Raw genomic sequence first — 23,647 nt, 5'->3', positions numbered from 1 at the left:
CCACATCGGGCAAACAATTCCAGTATTGTGAGTTTGATTTGCTTAAATTCTCATGGGGACCAGGAGGCACCCCCCACCCCCAAATATCCTATTAAATAAGCAGCATCTTTGTACACAACGGTTTCTTAAAAGTCAAGATCATGGAATGGCTAGATGACGGCTCAGAAAACACTATCCAATAAGCAAAGTAAACTTTTAGTGCCTTCAGTCTCAATATTTCGTGGCCCTTTCTCCATTTGTTTATTTGTTCCTTACTCTGCACCCCACCCCCATTCTTGAGCCCTTCTCTTCAGTGGGTCCTATGCTAGGTCCTGGGAATGCAAAGATGAATGAGACATTGTCCTTGTCCTTGGGAGGCAGAGTTCTGGAAGATGAACCCATGTACAACTAATTAACAATATATAGTGAACAACTAATTAACAAGATATAGAGATAAGTGTGATAGGAAAGGTGTATATAAAGTGCAGATGTACAGAGACACTGTCTAGGCAGGGAGGTGGTGGGGAGCAGTATATGAAAAGTTAACAGAAGATGTGACATTTATCCTGAGAATTAAAATTTAAGTCAGGCAGGAAAGAAGAGGGAGAGCATTTTAGGGAGAGGAACCAACATGTACAAAGGCAAAATGAGCACGAAAGGGCATGACATACCCTAACAACAGGGCAAAGTTAGTTCTCTGTGAATGAAGCACAGGGCACTTTTTCTTTTTTGTAAGATTTTATTATTTTTTTTTAAAGTGTATTTATTTATTTTGCGAGAGAGTATGTGTGTGAGTGAGCAGGGGAGGCGCAGAGAGAGGAGAGAAAGAGAATCCCAAGCAGGCTCTGTACTGTAACTGCAGAGCCCATCGTGGGGCTTGAATCCATGAACCATGAGATCATGACCTGAGCCAAAGCCAAGAATCAGACGCTTAACTGACTGAGCCACCAAGGCTCCCTAAGATTTTATTTTTAAATAATTTCTATACCCAGTATGGGACTTGAACCTATAGCCTGGAGATCAAGAACCGCATGCTCCACTGACTGAGCCAGCCACGTGCCCCAGCACAGGGCACTTTCTTTGGGAAGGGCAGGAGTTGATGCCCAATAAGTAGATTGGGGCCAGATGTAAAGGATTCTATATGTGGGCTGAAGTTTGAACTTTTTCCTGATTAGAAACCAATTAGAGGTCTTTAAACATGAACATGGCTTGATTGGTTTGGGGTTTCACAGTGATACCTCTGACAACAAAGTGAAACAATCTGTAAGTCACCCCCATTCCAGGTGGGAGGAGTGCCAGACCCGAGGCTCTGGGATAGATGGGGGTGAATGGTTTTGAAATCTATTTGAAAGATAGACTTGGCAGAAGGGAATGCACATTCAGTCAGAAATTGATATACAGGGCTGCCTGGGTGGCTCAGTTGCTTGAGTGTCCAACTTATGCTCAGGTCATGATCTCGTGGTTGGTGAGTTTGAGCCCCACATGGGGCTTGCTGCTCTCTGCCTGTTAGCACAGAGCCTGCTTCAAATCCTCTGTCCCCCTCTCTCTCTGCCCCTCCTCCACTTACACTCTTTCTGGAAAACTAAATAAAAAACATGAAGAAAAAAAAAAGAAATTGAATGTAGAACAAGAGGAACAGAGAAGAACATTAAATTGTAAATTCAGTGTCAGATAGGTATTTTCTCCAAGATCTTTTCATAGGAGAAAATTGAGTTTCCTTGATCCTCTAGATGACTTCAAAGACATATATTAACCCTCCAATTTGCATTTTAGTTAAAAAGTTTTGAAAAAAAATAGGCTAAAAAAAAATCAACCATCAGCAAGCAGTCCTCTTTTTCAGAAAAGGAGGTGTGTTGGTATTTCTTGGTATTTGAAGTCATGTTGTCTACTCATTTGTCACAGTTACATTGCTGGCCCTGTTCAGAGGAAAGTCCAGGCCCTTTGAGGCTGTTGGAGCTTTTCTTGCTTTTTCTTTTAGGATACCTGAGTCAGAGTGAGGAGGATGTCTTGGATAAGTCCAGGTTGGGGGCAGTGAGATGGAAATATACTGATATTCAGGGCAGCCTTCCACAGCCAAGCCACAGCATTATACTGTTTGGGAGTCGTCCTAAAAAGTAATGTTGTTGTCATGGTTCCATCTTAACTTTTATCAGCTGGGTAAGGATGAGACTTCATGGTCATATACTTAATGCTTTGGCTCAGATCTTTGGCTAACCGATGTTTTTCCATGACCTTTTGACAGTTATTTTTGTTCAGTAAGGAATAATAAAGTGAAAAATACCATCTGTATATGACGACATTTATTTTTGACATTTCTTTTCTAGACAGCAAAGTGTTTATAATTAGGTTTTCCCTCTGCCAAAAACATTGCGGAAAAACTATTTCCCTGAAAAAAAAAATTCAGAGCTTCCTTTACTAGTTGGAATCATCTTATATTGATTTGGAAGATTTTTGTAAGTCAGGAAATGAAACAAAATTTTCTCTTGAAAATTCTTAGCAAGAACAAAAAGTAATTTCTGCCCAAAAGAAAATTAGGACAGAAGGTGAAAAGAACCATGTTTGAAATGGTGATGGTGGAGCACCTGGGTGGCTCAGTTGGTTAAACATCCCATTTCGACTCAGGTCTTGATCTCACGGCTTATGGGTTCGAGCCCCGCATTGGGCTCTGTGCTGACAGCTTAGAGCCTGGAACCTGCTTTGGATTCTGTGTCTCCCTCTCTCTCTGCCCTCCCCTGCTCACTCCCTCTCTCTCTTTCAAAAATAAAAAGAAAGGAAAAAGAAAATAAATGGTGATGGTTCCATTGTCTTTTTCAGTTTTAATTTGTCAGATTTAAGTGAGCAATATTGGAAACCTTATTTCAAATGAGCTTATCGTATTCTTTTCTTTTTAAGGCTCATTTTCCATTTATTTATTTTTTAAAAATATAATTTATTGTCAAACTGGTTTCCATACAACACCCAGTGCTCATCCCAACAAGTGCCCTCCTCAGTGCCCATCACCCACTTTCCCTGTCCCCCACCTCCGAGCTTATTGTATTCTTGCTGCAACTGTGATCAGTTTTTTTTTTTTTAAGTTTATTCATTCATTTTGAGAGAGAGAGCACATGTGAGCAGGGGAGGGACAGAGAGAGAGGGAGAGAGAGAATCCCAAGCAGTGTCCACCCTCAGTGTGGAGCCTGACGAGGGGCTTGATCTCATCACCACGAGATCATGGCCTGAGCTGATACCAAGAATCGAATGCTTAACTGACCGAGCCACCCAGGCGCCCCTGTGATCAGGTTTTATGTCCAACTTCTTGAAATACCCAGGAGACTGTGCTAGAACTGATGCACAATGCTATTTCTGAAGAGCCCAACTGTGGATTCTACCCCTTAGCTGATAAGTGGCAGCCTTCAGGCAGGTGTCACCTGCAGAGATGCAGACCCCTGGCAAAGCCAAATCGCCCTCTTTATGCTGCCACTTGTGCTGTTGGCTCGGTGATAGGGGAGTCCGAGAGACATTGCAGTATGCCAGTTGACAGTGCTTTCTCTCTAGAGTGCTCTTGAAAACATGACTGATAACAGATGATAGAATCCCTTACCGTTGCTGATGGGAAGAACAGCCCAGTGAGCAGTGGCAAAAACAGTCCTACTCACTGCATCAGCACCCTCCCCTGCTAAGATGTAGAAACCCCTTCCAGCTCCCACAGTAGCCACAGTGGCCAAATTCTCTTTTACAGCACAGAGTATTTTCCTTTTGGAGTCAGACCTGCTCCTAGCGTCAGATCGCAGCCCCAGCCCCCCTCCTCCTCATCTCCCTGTGCATTTCCTCCACCATCATCATCCAGTATTTTTGTATTGAGCACTGACAAGTGTGTGGAACTGGAAGAGATTATATGATCTCTCAAAGGAGTGAATCTATTTAAAATACAGACAACAGGCATCTGCTACAAGCCCTGAGCCAGTATCGTTTATGGCATTCTAGACAACAGAGGGAAATAATAGTGCCAGCTCAGCCATTCTTGACCTCAGGGCACAGAGTGTAAACGTTTCTTTCCAGTGTATTTTTGTATAACACGAACAGTGCCTCCTTTTAAGTTTTGAAACGTTGGTTTTGGGTGACATACTCTGTGAGGTATAAGCAATACAGAGGAATTCCCTCTGTCAAAAGATGGCGACTTCTTGCTGGGAATATACAGGTTTGCTCATGGGAAATAGAAAGTGTATTGAATAAACTGGCTTGGGTGACTGTTTGGGCCTTGACTTTTTGTCAAGAAGAGATGTAAGGTTTTAGGAAAGGTTCTTTTAAGTCTGTGATAGCAAACGATAAGACTAATTGTCACCCACCCATGTGCTGCAGAATTGTTATCTTCATGTAGTCTAGCTCCAGACTCTTCTCCCTCCCTTCGCAAAGCACACAGAAGATCCGGGGACCTAGTGTGTTAAGGATGAGCAGAAGCATCCTTAGAGGCAGAACCTTGAATTTCTTACCAGCAACAAAGGTTCCTCTAAAGGGAACTATAACCGCCTTAAGATACCATCACCTTCTGCTATATCAAGAGGAAGAGTATACACTTTGCTGAGATTTACTCTGCTTGTGGTTCTCCTAGGGAAGTGAAGCTTTATGTGGCCCGTAGGCATAAAACTCACTCTAGCCCAGGGACGTCAGGAACATGACGCTCTGAGGGCAGAAGGTACCTGGGGAGTCACGCAGACCTTGTTTGAAGCCTAGCTTTGCCACTTTTTAGCTATTTGGACTTGTCAAACTCTTTTTTTTTTTTTTAACAACAAAATGGTTAATACTAGACTGAGTTGTTATAAATTATATTAGCTACCATTTATTGAACACTTAGGTTGTGCCAGGTACTCAGCCAAGCAGTGATCGTAAGTGGTGTCATTTAATTTTCATCATAGTACCTGAGGTAGGAATCATTAGTTCCACATTACATATAAAGAAACCGAGGTAGGTATTGCCCTGAGTCACACAGCTACTGAGTGGTTAGCATGAGGCTTCGATTCCAGGCCTATCAGACTTTAGATTCTTTAAGAGACCATGTAAAATTAAAGTGGTGCCTGTTGCATAGTAGGTGCTTAACAAATGTTAGTTCTTTTTCCTTCCCTGTGTTTCCTGTGGCTTTGATCTTGATTTCTGCGTTAGGTTTTTACATCACAGAGCGGGTCTGTCATACTGCCCTCATGTGGCTCCTTTGCATAACAGTGGTTTTCTAAAAAAATATTTAATCGAAGTGTAATATGTATGCAAATAAGGGTTATTTCAAATGTGTCTCTAGAGTCACCTAAATGTATGGATACTTTTCGAGGTAGTGATGATTCTCCAACCTCACTGTAAAAGCAATATCTCTCTTTTTCCCTACGGTCCAACTTAATTTCTAACTGAGCTGCAACCAGCTGGTAAGATACTTAATTTCAGTCACTCTCATAACTTCTCCTCTGGCTTCAACTTCAGTTGTTTTGGAAGAATACCTTCTTCCCTGGACACAGTGCATGACGAAGCTTTGTCTTGCCATCCTGTCGAGAAAGGAGGAACTTTACTTGCAATTATTTTTTCCACCCAACTGCTCTGTTTACAGAGACGTTGAGCCCACTGGAGAAATTTTCAACTTTCACACTTAAAAAAGAGTTCATATCACTAGGGAGTAGAAGTTTAATTCATTTACCAGTGTAAATGTTAGAAAGTTTTTCCAGGTGAGTAAAATGAAAAGGTCTTCTGTCCCCACTCGGTAGGACTAAGTGAAATTTCACTCAGAAGTTTCTTTTTTAAATTTTATTTTATTTTTGGGGGGGGGGAGGTGGGCAGAGGGAGAAAGAATCTTAAGAAGGCTCCACACTCAGCAAGGAGCCCAATGAGGGACTCAGTCCCACAACCCTAGGGTCATGACCTGAGCTGAAATCCAGAGTCAGACACTAAATCAGCTGAGCCACACAGGTGCCCTAAGGTTTCTTTCCATGTACCGGAGGGAGCTCAGCTTACCTGGATTCATTCTCCTATGTGACACAAAATTGCCTGCATGCAATTGCAACCTCATCATTGATTATTAGTACAGGGCTCTGTCCCAAGCAGATATCTTCAGGGGGCTTCCTTGTTTTTTCAGTGACCTTATCCAAGGGGATTTGAAGGTCTCATGTCAGAATTGTGCCACACTGCCCTCTGGTTATGTCTGTGTAATGGAGGGAGTGTTGAGTGGAAAAAGGAGTGTTGAGTACCTCTTGGTACTGGAAGAGGTAAGGAGGAGGTATCTTTTTAGTTCTCAAGCACCATTTAAAAGCAACATAGAAGTCTTCTGTTCTTGAGGTGCCTGGGTGGCTCAGTTGGTTGGGTGTCTGACTTCAGCTCAGGTCGTGATCTCACGGTACCCCGCATCGGGCTCTGTGCTGACAGCTCAGAGCCTGGAGCCTGCTTCGGATTCTGTGTCTCCCCCTCTCTCTGCCCCTCCCCCGCTTGCACTCTGTCTCTCTCTCAAAGATAAATAAACATGCACTCTTATGTGGATCCTGAGAAACTTAACAGAAGACCGTGGGTGAGGGGAAGGAAAAAAAAAGTTAGAGAGGGAGGGAGCCAAAACATAAGAGACTCTTAAAATCTGAGAACAAACTGAGGGTTGATGGGGGGTGGGAGGGAGGGGCAGGTGGGTGATGGGTATTGAGGAGGGCACCTTTTGGGATGAGCACTGGGTATTGTATGGAAACCAATTTGACAGTAAATTTCATATTAAAAAAAAAAGGAATTCTTCAGTTTTCATGAAAATAAATTAAAAAGAGAATTTGTATTGTCAATTTCAGTGCCTTAAAATTTCACATGGAGAAAAAACTCCAAAATTATGTATGTCTTCTTTCTCCATAATTTTTTTATTTTGCATAAAATAATACCCACAAGAAAAAAGATAAACACTTTTTAAAATTTTTTTTTAAAAAAGAAGTTTTCTGTTCTTAAATGTGTCTAGCATTGTCCTCATGCAAAGACCTAACTGTATTTCAGATAATGGAGGACAGACATTGGCAGGGGGCAATAACTGGCCCCTTCGAGGAAGAAAATGGAGCCTGTGGGAAGGAGGCATTCGAGGAGTGGGCTTTGTGGCAAGCCCCTTGCTGAAGCAGAAGGGTGTGAAGAACCGGGAGCTCATCCACATTTCTGACTGGTTGCCGACTCTCGTGAAGCTGGCCAGGGGAAGCACAAAAGGCACCAAGCCTCTGGATGGCTTTGATGTGTGGAAAACCATCAGGTACTTGTACATCTTCCTTTTTTCCCTCCTAGGGCAGAAACGGCAAGAACAGCCTGACAGGATTGAGTGAGCATGATAGCTTTTGTGTGAAAAACGATAGTTCAGCTTACAAATAAATGATTACAAAGAAGTAGAAATGTCTTTAGGAATATTTTAATTATATATATCTTTTACGTTCTGGATTTGAGACTGTGGCCCTGTGTGTTACATAAAGCGGAAGATTGTCCTCAGCTGCACACCTTGTACAGGGGTGTTTTAATCAGAGAAGCGTCTCTAAGATGTAGGATAGGGTATTGTTTGCTCCCTCAGGGGACCTACCCTGTTGTTTGCTGGGAGAGTAGAGAACCAAGCAGCGGGTAGAGCTGGAATGTGAGCCAGGGAGCATCTGTGCATAAGTATCTAATGAGCACCCGTTATGATCCAAGCCCTGTTTTAGGGGTGAAGGAATTAGGAATGAACAAGAGGCAAGATCTTGGCTCTCATGGAGCTATATTCTAGTGGGGAAGGGCGGGGTGGGGGAGCAGGAAATAAACAAGTAAACACATAAATAAGCAAGGTGACTTCCAGCAGCAATAAACACTATGAAGGTAATAAAACAGTGCATTGTGATAGAGAGAACTGGCAGAATGTAAGGGGGGTACAATCTGGGGAGCAGAACCGGGACTCCGCTTTGGAAGTGATGACAGGCCTTCTCCTGTTTACCGCCACAGTGTAGAAAAATGGCGTCCAAGGTGAGGACACAGTATACACCTTCGAGGGTGCTGAAAGAAAACTATCAACTTGTATTTGTATTTAATTTTATCTTATCCTTGCTTAAGAATAGGCCTTATAAGGTACATAATAGATGAGCACATATATCTAAATTATAATTATGTGTATATACATATCGGGGGTATTGTTGTTACTGATGGAATGGCATTTGTCTAGTGCAATAGTTTGCAACCTCTGTTGGTGTTACAGAAGGAGAAAACGTGGATGATTGGTCCCTAGTGACCAGAAGGAGACAACCTCCTCATACTCTCCTTCTTCATCCCACTTCAGAGGCCCCATCTCAAAAATAGTAGGGTTTCTATTCTTAGGAAATATACAATGAAGTAGGAGTAAAAGGTCATGATGACACGTTAACCTACCTTCAAATGGTTTAGAAAAAATTGTGTGTATTTCCATACATATTTCAAGGTACACGGAGAGATAAAGTGTACATATCTAGTAAAATATGAAAAATAGGATAATCTGGGTAAAGGGCATAGGTGTTCTTTTACCGTTTCTTATTTTTGCAACTCTCAAACCATCAGATCATGACCTGAGCTGGAATCAAGAGTCAGATGCTTAACCAACTGAGCCACCCAGGGGCCCCTATTATTTACCATTTAAACAGAACTCAGTCATATCCACATCATCTAACAGCTAAGCCAAGAAGTAAACAACAAAACTTCTTCTTTCATTAGTTGTTTTGAAAGTTTATACTCATTATTTCCTCATTCATATAAGATGACGTTTTTCTTTTTCTTAAAAATATTTCTGTCCCTTATCCATGATCTAAACTTGATATGTACACGTGTTCTGCAGTTACTCTATTTTTATTTAATTTTCCCGAGTGTGAGTAATATATACTCATTGTAGATAATTTGCAAAGTATCACAAAAGTAATTTGTGATCAAAATAATCACCCAAATCTTACCTGGAAACAGCTACCATAAATATGTGTCATATTTCCTTAAAATGTTTCTTAGTATTTTTTACTACCTTTTTCCTCACTTAATACATCATCAATTTTGATCATGTCATCCAAAAAACCCATTACAAACATTATTTCAATGGCTGAATATTCTTTTTTTTTTTTTTTTTTTTTTAGTTTATTTATTTATTTTAAGAGAGAGCTTGCACAAGCAGGGCAGGGGCCGAGAGAGAGGGAGAGAGACTCCTAAGCAGGTTCCAAGCTGTCAGCACAGAGCCTGATGTGGGGCTCAGTCTCACGAACCATGAGATCATGACCTGAGCCAAAATCAAGAGTCAGACGCTGAACAGACTGAGCCACCCAGGGACCCTGAATGCATATTCTGTCATATACCTTGATATGTCAACTTAACCATTCCCTTAATATAGATTAATTTTTATGTTTTTATTAATAACACTAGAGTAAACAATTTATTCATAAAATCTCTATATTTTGGATTTTTTCCCACTAGATAGAAATTATTTGAAATTAAATTCTTAAACTAGAGAATGACTATTTTATTTGTTTTTTAATGTCACTCAGTTTCATTGCATACACTAAAATTTTTTTTCTTGCATTGAACACAAACCTTGAAAAAGTTTACCTGATTTTGGATAGTGAAGAAAATAGATATCGAGTTAAATCTGGAGGTTGGGGCACCTGGGTGGCTCAGTCGGTTGAGCGTCCGACTTTGGCTCGGGTCATGATCTCACGGTTCCTGAGTTCGAGCCCTGCGTCGGGCTTTGTGCTGACGGATCAGAGTCTGGAGCCTGCTTCAGATTCTGTGTTTCCCGCTCTTTTCCCCTCCCCCGCTCATATTCTGTTTCTCTCTGTCTCTCAAAAGTAAATAAATGTTAAACAAAATTTTGTTTAAAAATCTGGAGGTTAATTTTGTTAAAATGTCTATATTTCATCATTCACCTGCAAGGCAAGAAGTAGCAATCAGAGATGTATAGTCAAGGAGCGCTGGGTGGTTAGGGTTCTATAGTCCAGTTGAAGGTGTCTGACACCTTTTTCTTCTCTGACTCACTTAGGACTGGTGAATTCATAAGGTAAGGAAAAATGATATAGTTTAATTTCATTTTTCCAGCTTTATTGAGATATAATTGATATAAAGCATTGTGTGAATTTAAGGTACACATCGTGATCATTTGATATACATATATACTAGGAAGTGATTACCTCAATAAGGTTAGTTAACACATTTATCACCTCCCATAATTACTATTTTTTTGTGTGTGGTGAGAACATTTAAGATCTACTCTCTTAATAAATTTTAAGTATACAATAGTATTTTTTTAAAAAAATGTTTATTTGTGGGGCGCCTGGGTGGCGCAGTCGGTTAAGCGTCCGACTTCAGCCAGGTCACGATCTCGCAGTCCGTGAGTTCGAGCCCCGCGTCAGGCTCTGGGCTGATGGCTCGGAGCCTGGAGCCTGTTTCCGATTCTGTGTCTCCCTCTCTCTCTGCCCCTCCCCCGTTCATGCTCTGTCTCTCTCTGTCCCAAAAATAAATAAACGTTGAAAAAAAATTAAAAAAAAAATGTTTATTTGTTATTTCTGAAAGAGAGAGAACACGAGCGGGGGTGGGGGGTGCACAGAGAGAGGGGGACAGAAGATCCGAAGTGGACCCGGCACTGACAGCAGAGAGCCTGATGTGGGGCTTGAACTCATGAACCTGAGTTCATGACCTGGGCCGAAGTCAGACGCTTAACAGACTGAATCACCTAGGTGCCCTATAATACAGTATTGTTGACTATAGTCAGCATGCTGTACATTAGATCCACTGAACTTATTCATGTTATAGCTGGAGTTTGTACCCTTTCAGCAACATCTTCCTATTTCCCCTACCCTCCAGTCCCTGGCAACCACCATTCTATTCTAAGAGTTCAGCCACCCTCTTTTTTTTTAGATTCCAGGTGTAAGAGATATCCTGCAGTATTTAGAGAATGACCATTTTGAAAACATTTGATAGACATTATAACATTGCTTTCCAACAAAGTACCACAGTACTTTTATTCCACTGGTGTATGAGAATTCTCATGTACTTTCACAACTTTTCCTTATACAGCTTAAAAAAAAAAAACAAACCTCTGTTAATATCATAGGCAAATTGTCTCATTTTAACTTGAATTTCTTTGACTATTAAAGAAATTAATTTTTAAATGTTTTATATTCCATTTGTATTTTCTCTTTTGGGAATGTTTGTGACTTTTTACATTTACGGAAGTTTGTGTTTTCTTGCTGAAATCAGTTTTTTGTTTGCTGTTTTGGTTAGAAGTCTCTTTTTCAGCCTGAAATGTGCTATATATTTTTCTCTAAGTGTAGTGCTTTGATTTTCTTCCATATAATTCCTGAACGGTTGTGAGATTCCTATGTGTGTTATGTTATATCTAAATCAGAGGAGTAGGTTTTTATCCAGGTTTTTGATTCATGGACCTCTTTGAGATTCTGAGAACTATGAATTTACATATGCACAAACATTTGGGAAGAATTAATTTTTATAATATTAGACACTGATTACACATTCTTTTTTATGTGATTACACATAGAAACATATTTGAGAAACATTCTTTACCAACCTGTGTCACTCTCATTAATTTTTTAATGTTTTATTTAGTTTTGAGAGAGAGAAAGAGAAATGAGCAAGGGAGGGACAGAGAGGGGGGGACAGAGGATCCAAAGCGGGCTCTGCATTGACAGCAGTGAGCCCGAGGCAGGGCTTGAACTCACAAACCATGTGATCATGACCTGAGTTGGGCACTCAACCAACTGAGCCACCCAGGCACCCTGATCTGTCATTAATTTTTAATGTAAAAATTAGTACCTACTTTATGATGAAAAGGAAATAGAACAAAAATTTCTAAGCAGAGCAAAATTTCAACTTCAACTCAGCAGATCACTAATTTCAATGTGAAAACTGTTGTGGTTTGACTTATAGAAGTAGGAGAAAGTTTTGAGTGGTTTTTATATGACAATATATGGGTCATGCTTGATATCCAATCAGGTTTGATTTTTCTTTCGGTGGCAGAAGTGTTGTAAATCCTGGCTTGCAAAAGCACACCATAGCAAATGAGTTGAGACATAGTTGACTTCAGGGTGAATAATTTCCTCTGTCCCCAACTCACTGAGGCTGTTATCTTTGGCAAAGTCAAAGACTTGGATGTTCATCCATATTGCCAGATTTTAGATTATTAAATCCACATTTCAATCTTAAGATTATATTGATTATGAATAACCTTTAAAAGTTTGGCATATGTTTGCTTCTGCCTGCCAAGAAGTTGGAAAAAGTTTGGGCACCCTTAACTCCGGATTGGGGAAAGTCTTTCTTTAGTGTTAGAAGGATACTGACCTCCTAATGACCCATCTCCCATAGAACAAGGGCGCTTCATTCTTCAGCAGCATACATAATATTGACTGCGGGGCTTTAGCCAAGAGATATGGCCAAAAATATTGTCCAAGTATGCTAAACTGTGATTGAGAGAGCTTTCCTGTCCTATTTGGAAAAAAAAAAAAAAGCAGTAAAATTTCTTGCCCAAATTTAATCAAGCATTTCAAAACTTTCCTCTGGAAATCCAGCAAATTTCTATTCAGTAAATGAAGAACTACTTTCATTCTGCTCCTGTTCCTTGATGAAAGATCCTAACAAATGATTCAGCCCCTCTGGCCTTGAAGTTGATGCTTCTTATAGCATTAGGCAAGCCATCATTTGGGATCAGTGATGCTACATTCGGCACCCATAACTGCTGGTAGAGAAAGTATCCAGTCACAGTGATATCTGGAGCTTCTCATCCAAAGCAGCAAAAACAAATGGACAGCCAAATGTCAGGGATACTTGGTCTGTGCCCAAGGTTCTGGAACTTTCTTCTAGTCAGATATTTACTTAGAATACCATTTTCAAGATAATGGTAGTTTTTGAAAATTTCAAGAGGGTCTTATGAACTAGGAATCCCAGTTAGAGAGGTGGCTGTGCTGAGAGCATCAGAGGCCTCACTAGCTAGCTGCAAAGTCCTCTTGGACCTCAGGTCCTCTTGGACCTGCTTCAAAATATTAAATTTTTAGAAGAGATGGCAGTTATGGAGTGAGTGACATCATTTGCAATAGGAGCTCCTTCACCTGCTTCAGTTTTTCTTCGTTGCAAACCACAAAGCATGTTATCATTTCTAGGGGACATGGCTTCTACAAGTTCTTTCCCCTTCTGTATAGTTTTTCTGCATTTCAACTTGGTAAACAGCCTATAGGTTATTTTAAGACATTTCAAAGGATCAATATATCACAGTGTTTCTTCTTTTTTTTACTTATTTTCTATTTTATTACACTTAAATAAACAAAAGCAGAACCCCTAGTCATAATGGTAGGAATGTTTTTTTTCTTTCTCATCAATGGGAAACTCTTCTGGATGTTAGAACATGACAATAGTGACAATCAAGTATTATCTGATGATGTAAAATATTTTAAAAACTTAATAACTTTAAAACTTAAAACTTCTGCCCTATGGATTCAACTTCAAGAGGAAAGTTGAAGGGAAAACTCATTCTACACCCCACTTTCACAGATACCATGAAGGCCAATGGTCAATGAGCCAAAGATTAAGAACCTCTGATTTAAAATGATACTTTACTCCAAGTATTACCAAGACCACCCAGACTGATTATTGAATAATTATTATTGAATAATATTTATATTGTTATTATTATTAAATACTCTTTTCATTTTCACTTTATAGAACCACTTTAATTATTTTTTAAGTTCTTATTACTACTGTGATCTGTCTTGGTGCATCTGTTTTAGTCTCACTTAGCTGCTCTCATGTTAGCATCTCACTGTTGTAATGTGTAATGTGTTGTAAATATACATTTTAGAGTATGTTTAAATACCTGGTAGAAATAGTTATCCACCTGTCCATTCTATTTCCTTTGCAAAGTTTTCTTCACTGTCCCACCGTTTAAATTTTTTTCTGAGCTCTAGAATTATTTTGTTAAATTAAAAAAAAAACTTTTTATAAATTAGATTGAATGAGATTAAACCCTAATATTAATTTGGGAAGAATGAAAGTATCCAGTCTTCTTACTTGGATACTTAAAGTTGCCCTTAGCTTACTGATGCTTTTTCATTTTTTAAAAAATTACTTTTCTTCTTTATTTCATTTTGGATAGATTTTATTGCTATACCTGTAAGTTTATTATTTCTTTATCAGTGGCTAATCTTCCATTAATTCTATTCAGCATATTTTTCATCTCACCCTTTGTAGGTTTTCATTTTTATAAGTTCATTTGGGTCTTTTTTATGTCCTCCCTGTGTCTAGTCAACTTTATGAACATAAAGAATACAGTTAAAGTAACTTTTAATGACTTCTGCTAATTTCAACATCTATGTCAGTTCTTGGTTGGTTGTGACTAAATGATTATTCCCTTTACAATGGGGCACGTTTCCATGACTTTTAATCTTTGATTTGATGCCAGATATTATGCATTTTGCCTCATTAGGTGCTAGATATTTATGTATTATTATAAATCTTCTTGCTTCATTCTGAGATGTAGTTACTTAGAAATAGTTTGATCCTTCTGGGTATTGCTCTATAATTTATTAGGCAGGTCCAGACCTGTGCTGAGCCTAGGGCTAATTATTCTCCACGACTGAGTCAGAACCTCCCCAGTAATCTACACGGTGCTCTGTGAATCTGGCTGGAGGGAGCAGGTGCTATTCCCAACTCTGTGTGAAATGCTGGGCACTGTTCCCTCTCATCCTTTCTGATGGTTCTTTCCCCAGTTTGGGGTAGTTCCCTCACATACATCTGATCAGTGCTCAGCTAAGTACTTTATGGGACCCTCTGCAAATCTCCTTCTGTGCAGCTTTCTCTTCTCTGGTGCTCTGTCCTATGTACTTTAGTTCCCTCAGTCTCCCTAGACCCTCAGTTCTACCTTCTCAACTCAGAGATTCTGTTGGGCTATTACCTTCCCTTCTCTGCACCAGGGCCTGGAAACTCTCTCAAGGTAGTAAGCTAGGTTAATGACCTGACTCACCTCCTTTGTTTCCTGCCCCTCAGGGATCACTGTCCTTTCCCTGGTATTCCGTGTTTTGAAAACTTTTGTTTCATTTATTCTTTCTGGTTTTCTTTAGGTTGTTTTAGGCAGGAGGGCAAGTCTACTCTGTCTGCTACTCCATCTTGGCTGCAAGCAGAAATACTCAAAGAAAATTTTATTGTGCCTTTACTTTTTTGATCAAGATTTTCCTGCTTATTTTCTATTTTCAAGGGCTTGTTAATTCAATCTGGTATTGTAGACCCAGCTTTCTGAAACATAATATTATGAATCTTATAACTCTTCTTTTCAAAAAGTTTTTCTTCTGCATTCAACTTTGTAGCCACCTATAGAGAAATTATATATGTTGATCTGTACATTTAATTATCTTTAATGTTACCAACATTCCTTTTATTATATAGGTTCGCCATTCTTCAGTTCCTAATTTTAATTAATCTTTTGGTTGGTTGCTTAGTATTTTAAAGTAATTTTCAGCAGAGGTACATAAATGATGAGTTTTTTAAAAAATCTTTGCATATGAAAGAGTATCAATTACCTTCAAGCATAGATAATAATTTCACAATTCTTGCCAAATCTCTTCTCCTCAAGATTCTATAGACATTGCTCTATTGTCTTCTGGTAAGTACCATTATAGCAAAGGTTTTCCTACAAACGAAAAAGAAGGCTGAGATTGCCATCCTGGTATCTGACAAGGCAGAATTTATGTCAAAATTTGTGGTAAATATAACAGTGGGGACAGTGCAAGTGATTTCTTCCTTGACCTAAGTCTCTAGAAGCATGTTGCTTAATTTACAAATGTGTTAGGTTTTCTCTAGTTATTGATTTTTAGCTTAATTCTCTTGTAGTCAGAGGACATACTTTTATTACTGAGTCCTTTTAAATTTGAGCTTGGCTCCACATATGATCTTTTGTGGTGTCTGTGCCATGGGAACTTGAAAAGAATGTGTATTCTGTAGTTGTTAGGTGCAGTGTTAGGTTTTTCTTGATGATCCAATCAGAAAATATTTCATTTTAGGAGGTGAGTTTATATATATTGCTATGACTGGTATTTTTATTCCTAGCTTCGTTGTATTGTTTTATGTTATATTTACTCAGATCTTTGACCTTTGATTTTTTAGTTCTTTTAATATTTAGAATGAGTTACATTTTATTCTAGTGTTCACCATTATACTAATATCTTTACAGACAGTCCTTGGTTTATAATTTTTTGACTTCATGATGGTGCAAAAATAGTACACATTCAGTAGAAACCACACTTTAAATCTTGACCTTTGATTTTTTCCCCCACTAGTAATATGCGGTACGATGCTGCTGGCAAGCTCGCAGCCAGTCAAAGCAATCTTGAGAGTATGAACAACTGATACGTGGACAACCATTTTGTTTTTCACTTGCAGTACAGTATTTATTAAATTACATGATGTATTTAACACTTTGTTGTAAAATAGGCTTGTGTTCAATGATTTGCCCTATTGTAAGCTAATGTGAGTGTTCTGAGTGCATTTAAGACAGGCCAAGCTATGATGTTCCATAGGTTGGGTGTATTAAATGCATTTTCAGTTTATTCTGTTTTCAACTTCAAATGGGTTTATTGGGACATATACCCATTATAAGCCAAGGAGGATCTGTATATAATTTTCTTAGTCCTCCTCTTTTACTTAGGTTCTACTACCTGGCATCTTTGACTTCTGCTTATTACCTACAAGGAAACTAACTAGCGTATTGAACTTTCACCTCTCGTGTTTTACCCTTTCTTCAAGTTTTATTCTTAGTTGTATTATTTCTACCTAATCAGAGCATGTAATATACATGATACTGTTCTTCTAACCTTACTCACAATTTTATTTTAGAACAATATATTCCCTGCTAACCCCTTGTCCTTTTCTAAAATGTTCTCAACTATCTCTTAGTTGAAGGAATTAATTCTTAAATAGATTTCTCAGGATTCTTTGAATTCTTGCATATTTATTGAAGCATTTTCTATAACCTTGATAATTGAAAAACAGTTCAACTGATATTAAATCCTTGTTTCATACTTTCTTTGCTTGAGTTTCTTGAAAATGTTATCCCACTCTTTATTTGTTTTTTTATGCTGCTGTTGGTAAGCTTAATGTCAACCTGATTTCATTTCCTTTTCAAGTGATTTGGTCCTTTTGCCTGGAGGCTCAGAAGATTTTAATTATTACTATTATTATGATTTAAAGTCTAAGACATTTACTAGCTCTGTCTCAAAGTGACTGTGCTGGGTCAATTTTCTTAAATGTACAGTGAGTTCTTTCAGTCTGTACATTCAGGTCTTTCATTTCAGAGAGCTGTGAATTATAGTTTTAAATGTTTTACTGTTTTGTGTTTCTTCTTCAGTGACTCCCATTATAGATATTATTGAATCTTATTTATATATCTTTTGTTTGTGTTTCTCTCTGGCCCTTTTTCTTTATTATAATTATCTTCTCTCTTTTCATTTTTTATCCTTTACATGCCTTCACATAATTTCAGTTATGTATACTATCCCTTCATTTATAAGATTTTGTCTTTTCTTTTAGTTTCTTCCCTTAGTTCGTTGTCAGAGTTTTAAAATTTTTGATTCATGGTATTTTTTTATATTGGCAGTTGCTGATTTAATTCTATTTAATTCATGTTGAAATATCATGTAACCATTTTTTTTCTGCTTTGTGGGTTTCTTTTCTTTCTTTTTCTTTCTTTTGTTTTTGTTGTTGTTGTTGTTTGTTGTTTGCTGTAGTGGGGAGAATGCTTTCATTTGCCCAAAAGTTTTAATTCTCATCTCCTATTTTTTAAACTCCCTTATTAACTTGGTTTAGATGCTGGGTTCTTTTTGTTGTTCACATGTACATAGGTCAGCTTTTCCTGGACATGATGGGCAGGCAGTCTGTGCAGATGGGATTTGGATAGTTTCATTTATTTCTTAGTTCAAGAGTACCTTCTTTTACTGCAAAATAAAATATACTTTTTTAAAAAAAGTTTATTTATTTGGGGGAGGGACAGAGAGAGAGAGAGAGAGAGAGAGAGAGAGAGAGAGAGAGAATACCAAGCAGGCTCTGCACTTGTGAGTGTGGAGCCTGACGCTGGGTTTGAACTCAGGAACCATGAGATCATGACCTGACCTGAAACCAAGAGTCAGATGTTTAACCAACTGAACCACCCAGGCACCCCAAGAAGTGCACTTTTAAAAATAAATGTTCCCATGGGGCGCCTGGATGGCTCAGTAGGTTGAGCGTCCAACTTTGGCTCAGGTCACGATCTCGCAGTTCGTGAGTTCAAGCCCCGTGTCAGGCTCTGTGCTGACAGCTCAGACCCTGCAGCCTGCTTCGGATTCTGTGTCTCCCTCTCTCCGCCCCTTCCCTGCTCATGCTGTGTCTCTCTTTGTCTCTCAAAAATGAATAAACATTAAAATAAACAAACAAACAAACAAACAAACAAATAAATGTTCCCTTGTCTTTCTGGTCCACCTTCTTGTGATTCTATGATGCTCGGTTGTTTCAGTAGGACCCTGATCTTTTGCCCTTCCTTCTTTCCCTTTACTATCCACCTTCCAACTGCTCCTGTCAGAATTGGTGCCTGCCTGAGAGTGCCACTCTTGTCCTGCACACTGTCCAAGCCCTTCCTTTTGAACCCTCAGTAACCTGTTCTCTGATCCACTCGGTATCAGAACTGTATCTCAATCTTTTATCACTCCGGGTGGGGCCCTCTATTTCTGGGGTGTATATTTCCAAGCACAATGTGAGTCCTTCCCTCTTGTGCTCCCTGACCCTCTTTTGCATAATCCCAGCCTGACTCTACTCTAGTTGACACTGGTGCTGACTCTTCAGGCCTCAGATGATTATTTCCTCACAGCCATCCAGGGTTTAAACACGTTCTATCTCCCGCGTGTGTTGTAAGCTTTAGCCATGGAGTGATTTTACTTTCTTTCCTTTTCAAGATGGTTTCTAGGGAGAATGTGTGGAGAGATTAAAATTTACATGGCCACCGTTATTCTGCAGAAATCTTGAAACTCACATGTTCTTAGGCTCTTGCTCCAGTTTAAGAAAACAGCCCTAGAAACTCTAGAAGAAGCATATAAGTGTGCAACCATATTATAAGTATGGTTATAAGTATGGTCATGAAGATGGTAGGTACTTCTGTCCAGTAGCCCTGCGTTCAAAGACTGCCAAGGGAATATATATGTGTTTGTAAGTTAAAGCAAAATGTTTAAGAAATGATGTATTATTCTTTGATTCTCTACCGATGTTTTTAGTAAACCTGCTTCTACCCTAAGCCCACAGTATGTAGCGCTCTGAGGTTTGGTTCAGATTTTTTTACCCCCTTTGGTCAGGTGGGTTCACATGCAAGGATGTTCCATATTATGTCTAGTTTCTTCTGTTTCCTCTCGTGGAGGCTAGTGTTTGCTGCCTTGGTGGACATGGGGCGGGGGGGGATGTAACTGGGAGTGAGGGAAGAAAAACCGTGACGGGCTAGTTCTGAAGACAGCTAATGGGAGTTCATTGCCCTTTTTATCTGTAGTGTGATCTCTGAGTCCCATAGTTAGAGGTAGACAAAGCAAATCCATCTTTTTCTGTTTTCTTTGGGACCAGGTTTTGATTCTTATGGTAGAATTCAAGAATATGTTGTTCATGTCTTCAGCACTGGCATTAGTGAAAATCCCCTGGAGACTTTGGCATCTGGTCTTTAGTTTCCAGTGCGCTTGCCAGTTTTCATCTTTTTGTAATTCTTCATGGGTATTATCATGGAAATTGGAAGAAAGGCATATTAGGCCCTGCTGGTTTGCCCTGAGACTAACCCAGAAGTCCTACCAATTATTTTTCAGTAATGAATAGGAAAAGATGATATTTAGGGGACTGATGCAGTTATTCTTAGTAATATTACTTATTTCTTAAGTAGCCTACTTTAAAAATTTAATAAGATTTCTTAATAAAAATATACATGAAAACAATCTCTCCATATATAACTTTATATCAAGTGAATTTAAGTTACATATTTCCTCACCACATTTAGTCAAAATCTTGTAATTCCCATGCCTAAATTCTTTATTCATGGTTATGTATGCATGTTAAAATGACTTTTTAAGGAACATGGGATTTATGCAAACCTAGTCACCTGGACCCACATAACAAGGAAAAGAAGTCCCTCCAGGAATTTCACTGGTACAGTTGACCCTTGAATGGCACAGGTTTGAACCACATGGGTCCACTTATACACAGAATTTTAAATATAAATACAGCACAGTACAGCAAATGTATTTTGTTTTTTCTAGTTTACTTGGTTATAAGAACATAGTATATACCACATATAACATATAATACATGTGTTAATCAACCACTTATGTTATTGGCAAGGGTTCTGGTCAACAGTAGGCTATTAGTAATTAAGTTTTGAGGGAGTCAAAAGTTGTACATGGAGGTTTGGCTTCACAGGGGTCAGCACCCCTAATCCTCAAGTTGTTAAAGGGTCAACTGTAGGGGCGCCTGGGTGGCGCAGTCGGTTAAGCGTCCGACTTCAGCCAGGTCACGATCTCGCGGTCCGTGAGTTCGAGCCCCGCGTCAGGCTCTGGGCTGATGGCTCAGAGTCTGGAGCCTGTTTCCGATTCTGTGTCTCCCTCTCTCTCTGCCCCTCCCTCGTTCATGCTCTGTCTCTCTCTGTCCCAAAAATAAATAAACGTTGAAAAAAAAAATTTAAAAAAAGGGTCAACTGTATAACGGCTAAAAATGTGACCTTTGTGGTTAGATCTGATTTAGGTCTTATCTCTTCCATTTGTTATTTGTGTGACCTTGGGCAAGTTACTTACCATCTATAAGCGTCCGTTCCCTCACGTGTAAAATGTAACATTAGGAGTACCTACCTCACAGGCACTTACGTGAGCATTTAGTGAAAGACTATGTATAAAACACCTAGCTAGCGTAGTGCCTGGAATACGGTCACAGCTCAGTTGCTCGAGATGAAGGTGGTAACGATGATGATGATGCTCACAAGGAGGTAACAGGACGGATATTACCATGCGGGTGTTTCTTGAGTTTTTTAATCAGTAACTTTTTTTTTTTTTTTCAAAATCTCATCTGCAAAAATACCATCATGCCTATTTCTATTCTAAATATTTGATACTGCTTTCCAGGGTGTGGCTTTTTATGACAGATGGTCAGCAGCTAGTGGCAAAATGAGTATGGAATTTAATAGCGTTTCATCTATTTATGGGGAATGTTTTACTGCCCCACCCTTCAACTAGTTGGAAAATGAAAGTCAAACACTGGAAACTCTATTTATAAATGGACAGTGCTGTGATCTCAGTGTCTGAAACTGTAGACTTTTAGAAAATATTTATAGCGTATTGGAAACTAGTCACTGATCAGTGTCCTGTTATTTTTAAAGCAAATCCGGAGAATATGAAATTTGAGATAAGTTAAAATTGAATACTAAAATGTCATCAAAGATAGTTAACTGCATACCACATTATGTAAGTTTTTAAGAGAAGAGGGTGGAGGAAATGATTATCTCTTTTGTTAGTGGAGGCATTTGAAGTTAATAGAGATATTTGGTAGTAGAGCCTTGAAAATAAGCTGAATGAATGGAAACGTAAGACATTCAAGGCGATAGTGAGGCCACGCCCACATCTTACTAAGGAGACAGTTTAGCATAGTGGTGAGAAGTTGGGAATTCAGGAGTTAATTTGCCTGAGTCTCAAACCCAATTCTATCACCTGTTCAAACCACATGATCTTGCAAATCATTTAGTTTCTCCGTGCCAAGGTTGTATCTATGTCCTAGTGTCAAGGATTAAATACAATAATACATGTAAAGCATCTAAAGTGATATGTGGCACATAATAAATGCTCTATTAATACTAGCTACTGTTATTCAAAGTAGCCTGGACAAAACAAACTGCAACATAAAACTGCAACCAAACTCCAGTTTGGCTGTTACAGACATGGACGAAACATGCCCATTTCACTGGTTTAGAGGTAGGTCTCTGTCATTAAGCGGTCAATACGAACAACATGCTATGGTTCTTTTTCTTCACAGAGTTCTTTGCCTACTTACTGCCATAATCATTAATGTAAGCTGGGGTGGGTAGTGAGCATTGCACAGCAAAGATCTTTGAACAGTCCTTTAGGTGCCTATCTTAAGAAGCTAATTAGAGGGGCGCCTGGGTGGCGCAGTCGGTTGAGCGTCCGACTTCAGCCAGGTCACGATCTCGCGGTCCGTGAGTTCGAGCCCCGTGTCAGGCTCTGGGCTGATGGCTCAGAGCCTGGAGCCTGTTTCCGATTCTGTGTCTCCCTCTCTCTCTGCCCCTCCCCCGTTCATGCTCTGTCTCTCTCTGTCCCAAAAATAAATAAACGTTGAAAAAAAATTAAAAAAAAAAAAAAAAAGAAGCTAATTAGAGAGCTCTGCTTTGTCCCTATCAGTCTGGAGCCCAAACATTTGCCATAGTAAAAACTTCCATTACCTTGCCATAATAAAATGAGGTCATTTACATGAACTTGTGTGATTATTGAAAACTCATTTCCCACAAACATCATCAGTCATTATTCAGAGATTTAAATTTCACAAATGGAATCAACAACCTAATGAAGATAGTGTTGCTTGTATAGCAAACTACACCATGTCCCTTAATCTGAAAAATAGAGAAAATCCCTAGATAACAGATGACATTATATCTTTTTTATATGCAGTTCATGATAAGTAGACTGCGACTTAGCTATTTTTGACACTGATACTTTTCTGAAACAAGAGTCTCACATGGGAGAGAATATGTTACACGTCTTAGAAACTGAAGTTATAGCTACACCAGTATTTTTCATAAGGGGAATTCTTACCAGCAAGAAGAATGGTTGGGAATATAAATGTTCCACTGTTCCATATTATTCTTATATGCGTGTCTCAGGTTATAGTCTTGTATGTGTGGTTATATTCTTTCCATGTCCACAGAGTCACGATCCCATTCTGCAATAAAGGTGTTCTTGTTTTTAAGCTACCAGCTTATTCAGCACATATTGTATCTCAAGCTTTATGTGTATGTGCTTTATGTAGGCTACCTCATTGAATTCTCAAAACAGTTCTCTAAGAAGGTACTTTTATCCACCCTCTGCTAGTGAGTGGGAAAAAAAGGCTCTGGATGTTAGAGGCTTGTGGACTTGAGATGAAGACCCTGAAAGGCTATGCCCTTACAGACTGTGCAGGACTGCATGTCAGAGAGTGAGGTCTTGAGAACTGGTCAGGAGGAGGACCACAAACTACTGAAGCAGTTCACAGTCTACTTTCTAGTGCTTTGGTTGTGTGGAAATAAAACTTCCGAACAGTATAAGGTACAAAATTATCATGAGGTACTACAATATTTGTCACATTACCTATAAATACATAGATACATAAAGAAGATAGAAGCTAACACATGTTGTAATATAACAATAATCCGTCCCCATAAGCATTTATGAGTTTGATGAAGCCACTATTTATGTATAAGATTGTGGTGATCACACATTTGATTTCACTGAAGACTGTGTCATGAACACACAAAACACTTTTTTTTCCATCTCACTTTGGTACACATATCTCTGGGGAAGAAACTGCATCATATGCAAAACAATTGTGTTCAAGGTACTTATATCCCTATACAGGGGTGTTTTAAAGGGACTGATGGTAGGGAGTTATCAATGAGTTTCCTAAGGTACTTTGTGAGGACCTAGGATGTATT

General features: G+C 39.0%; 1 protein-coding gene across 3 annotated transcripts in view; it reads left to right on the top strand.

Annotated features, from left to right (window-relative positions):
* ARSB (arylsulfatase B) overlaps positions 1–23,647 on the top strand; it is a 175,342-nt gene that overhangs the window by 82,367 nt on the left and 69,328 nt on the right. For all 3 annotated transcript variants that reach the window (XM_030323652.1, XM_030323655.1, XM_030323657.1), the window contains exon 5: positions 6,955–7,198. In XM_030323652.1, coding sequence (XP_030179512.1) covers positions 6,955–7,198 — 244 coding nt within the window. The remainder of the gene's footprint in view (positions 1–6,954; positions 7,199–23,647) is intronic.

Source organism: Lynx canadensis, chromosome A1, assembly GCF_007474595.2.
Source record: "Lynx canadensis isolate LIC74 chromosome A1, mLynCan4.pri.v2, whole genome shotgun sequence".
Classification (NCBI taxonomy): Eukaryota; Metazoa; Chordata; class Mammalia; order Carnivora; family Felidae; genus Lynx; species Lynx canadensis.
This window is presented reverse-complemented; position numbering and strand designations above follow the sequence as displayed.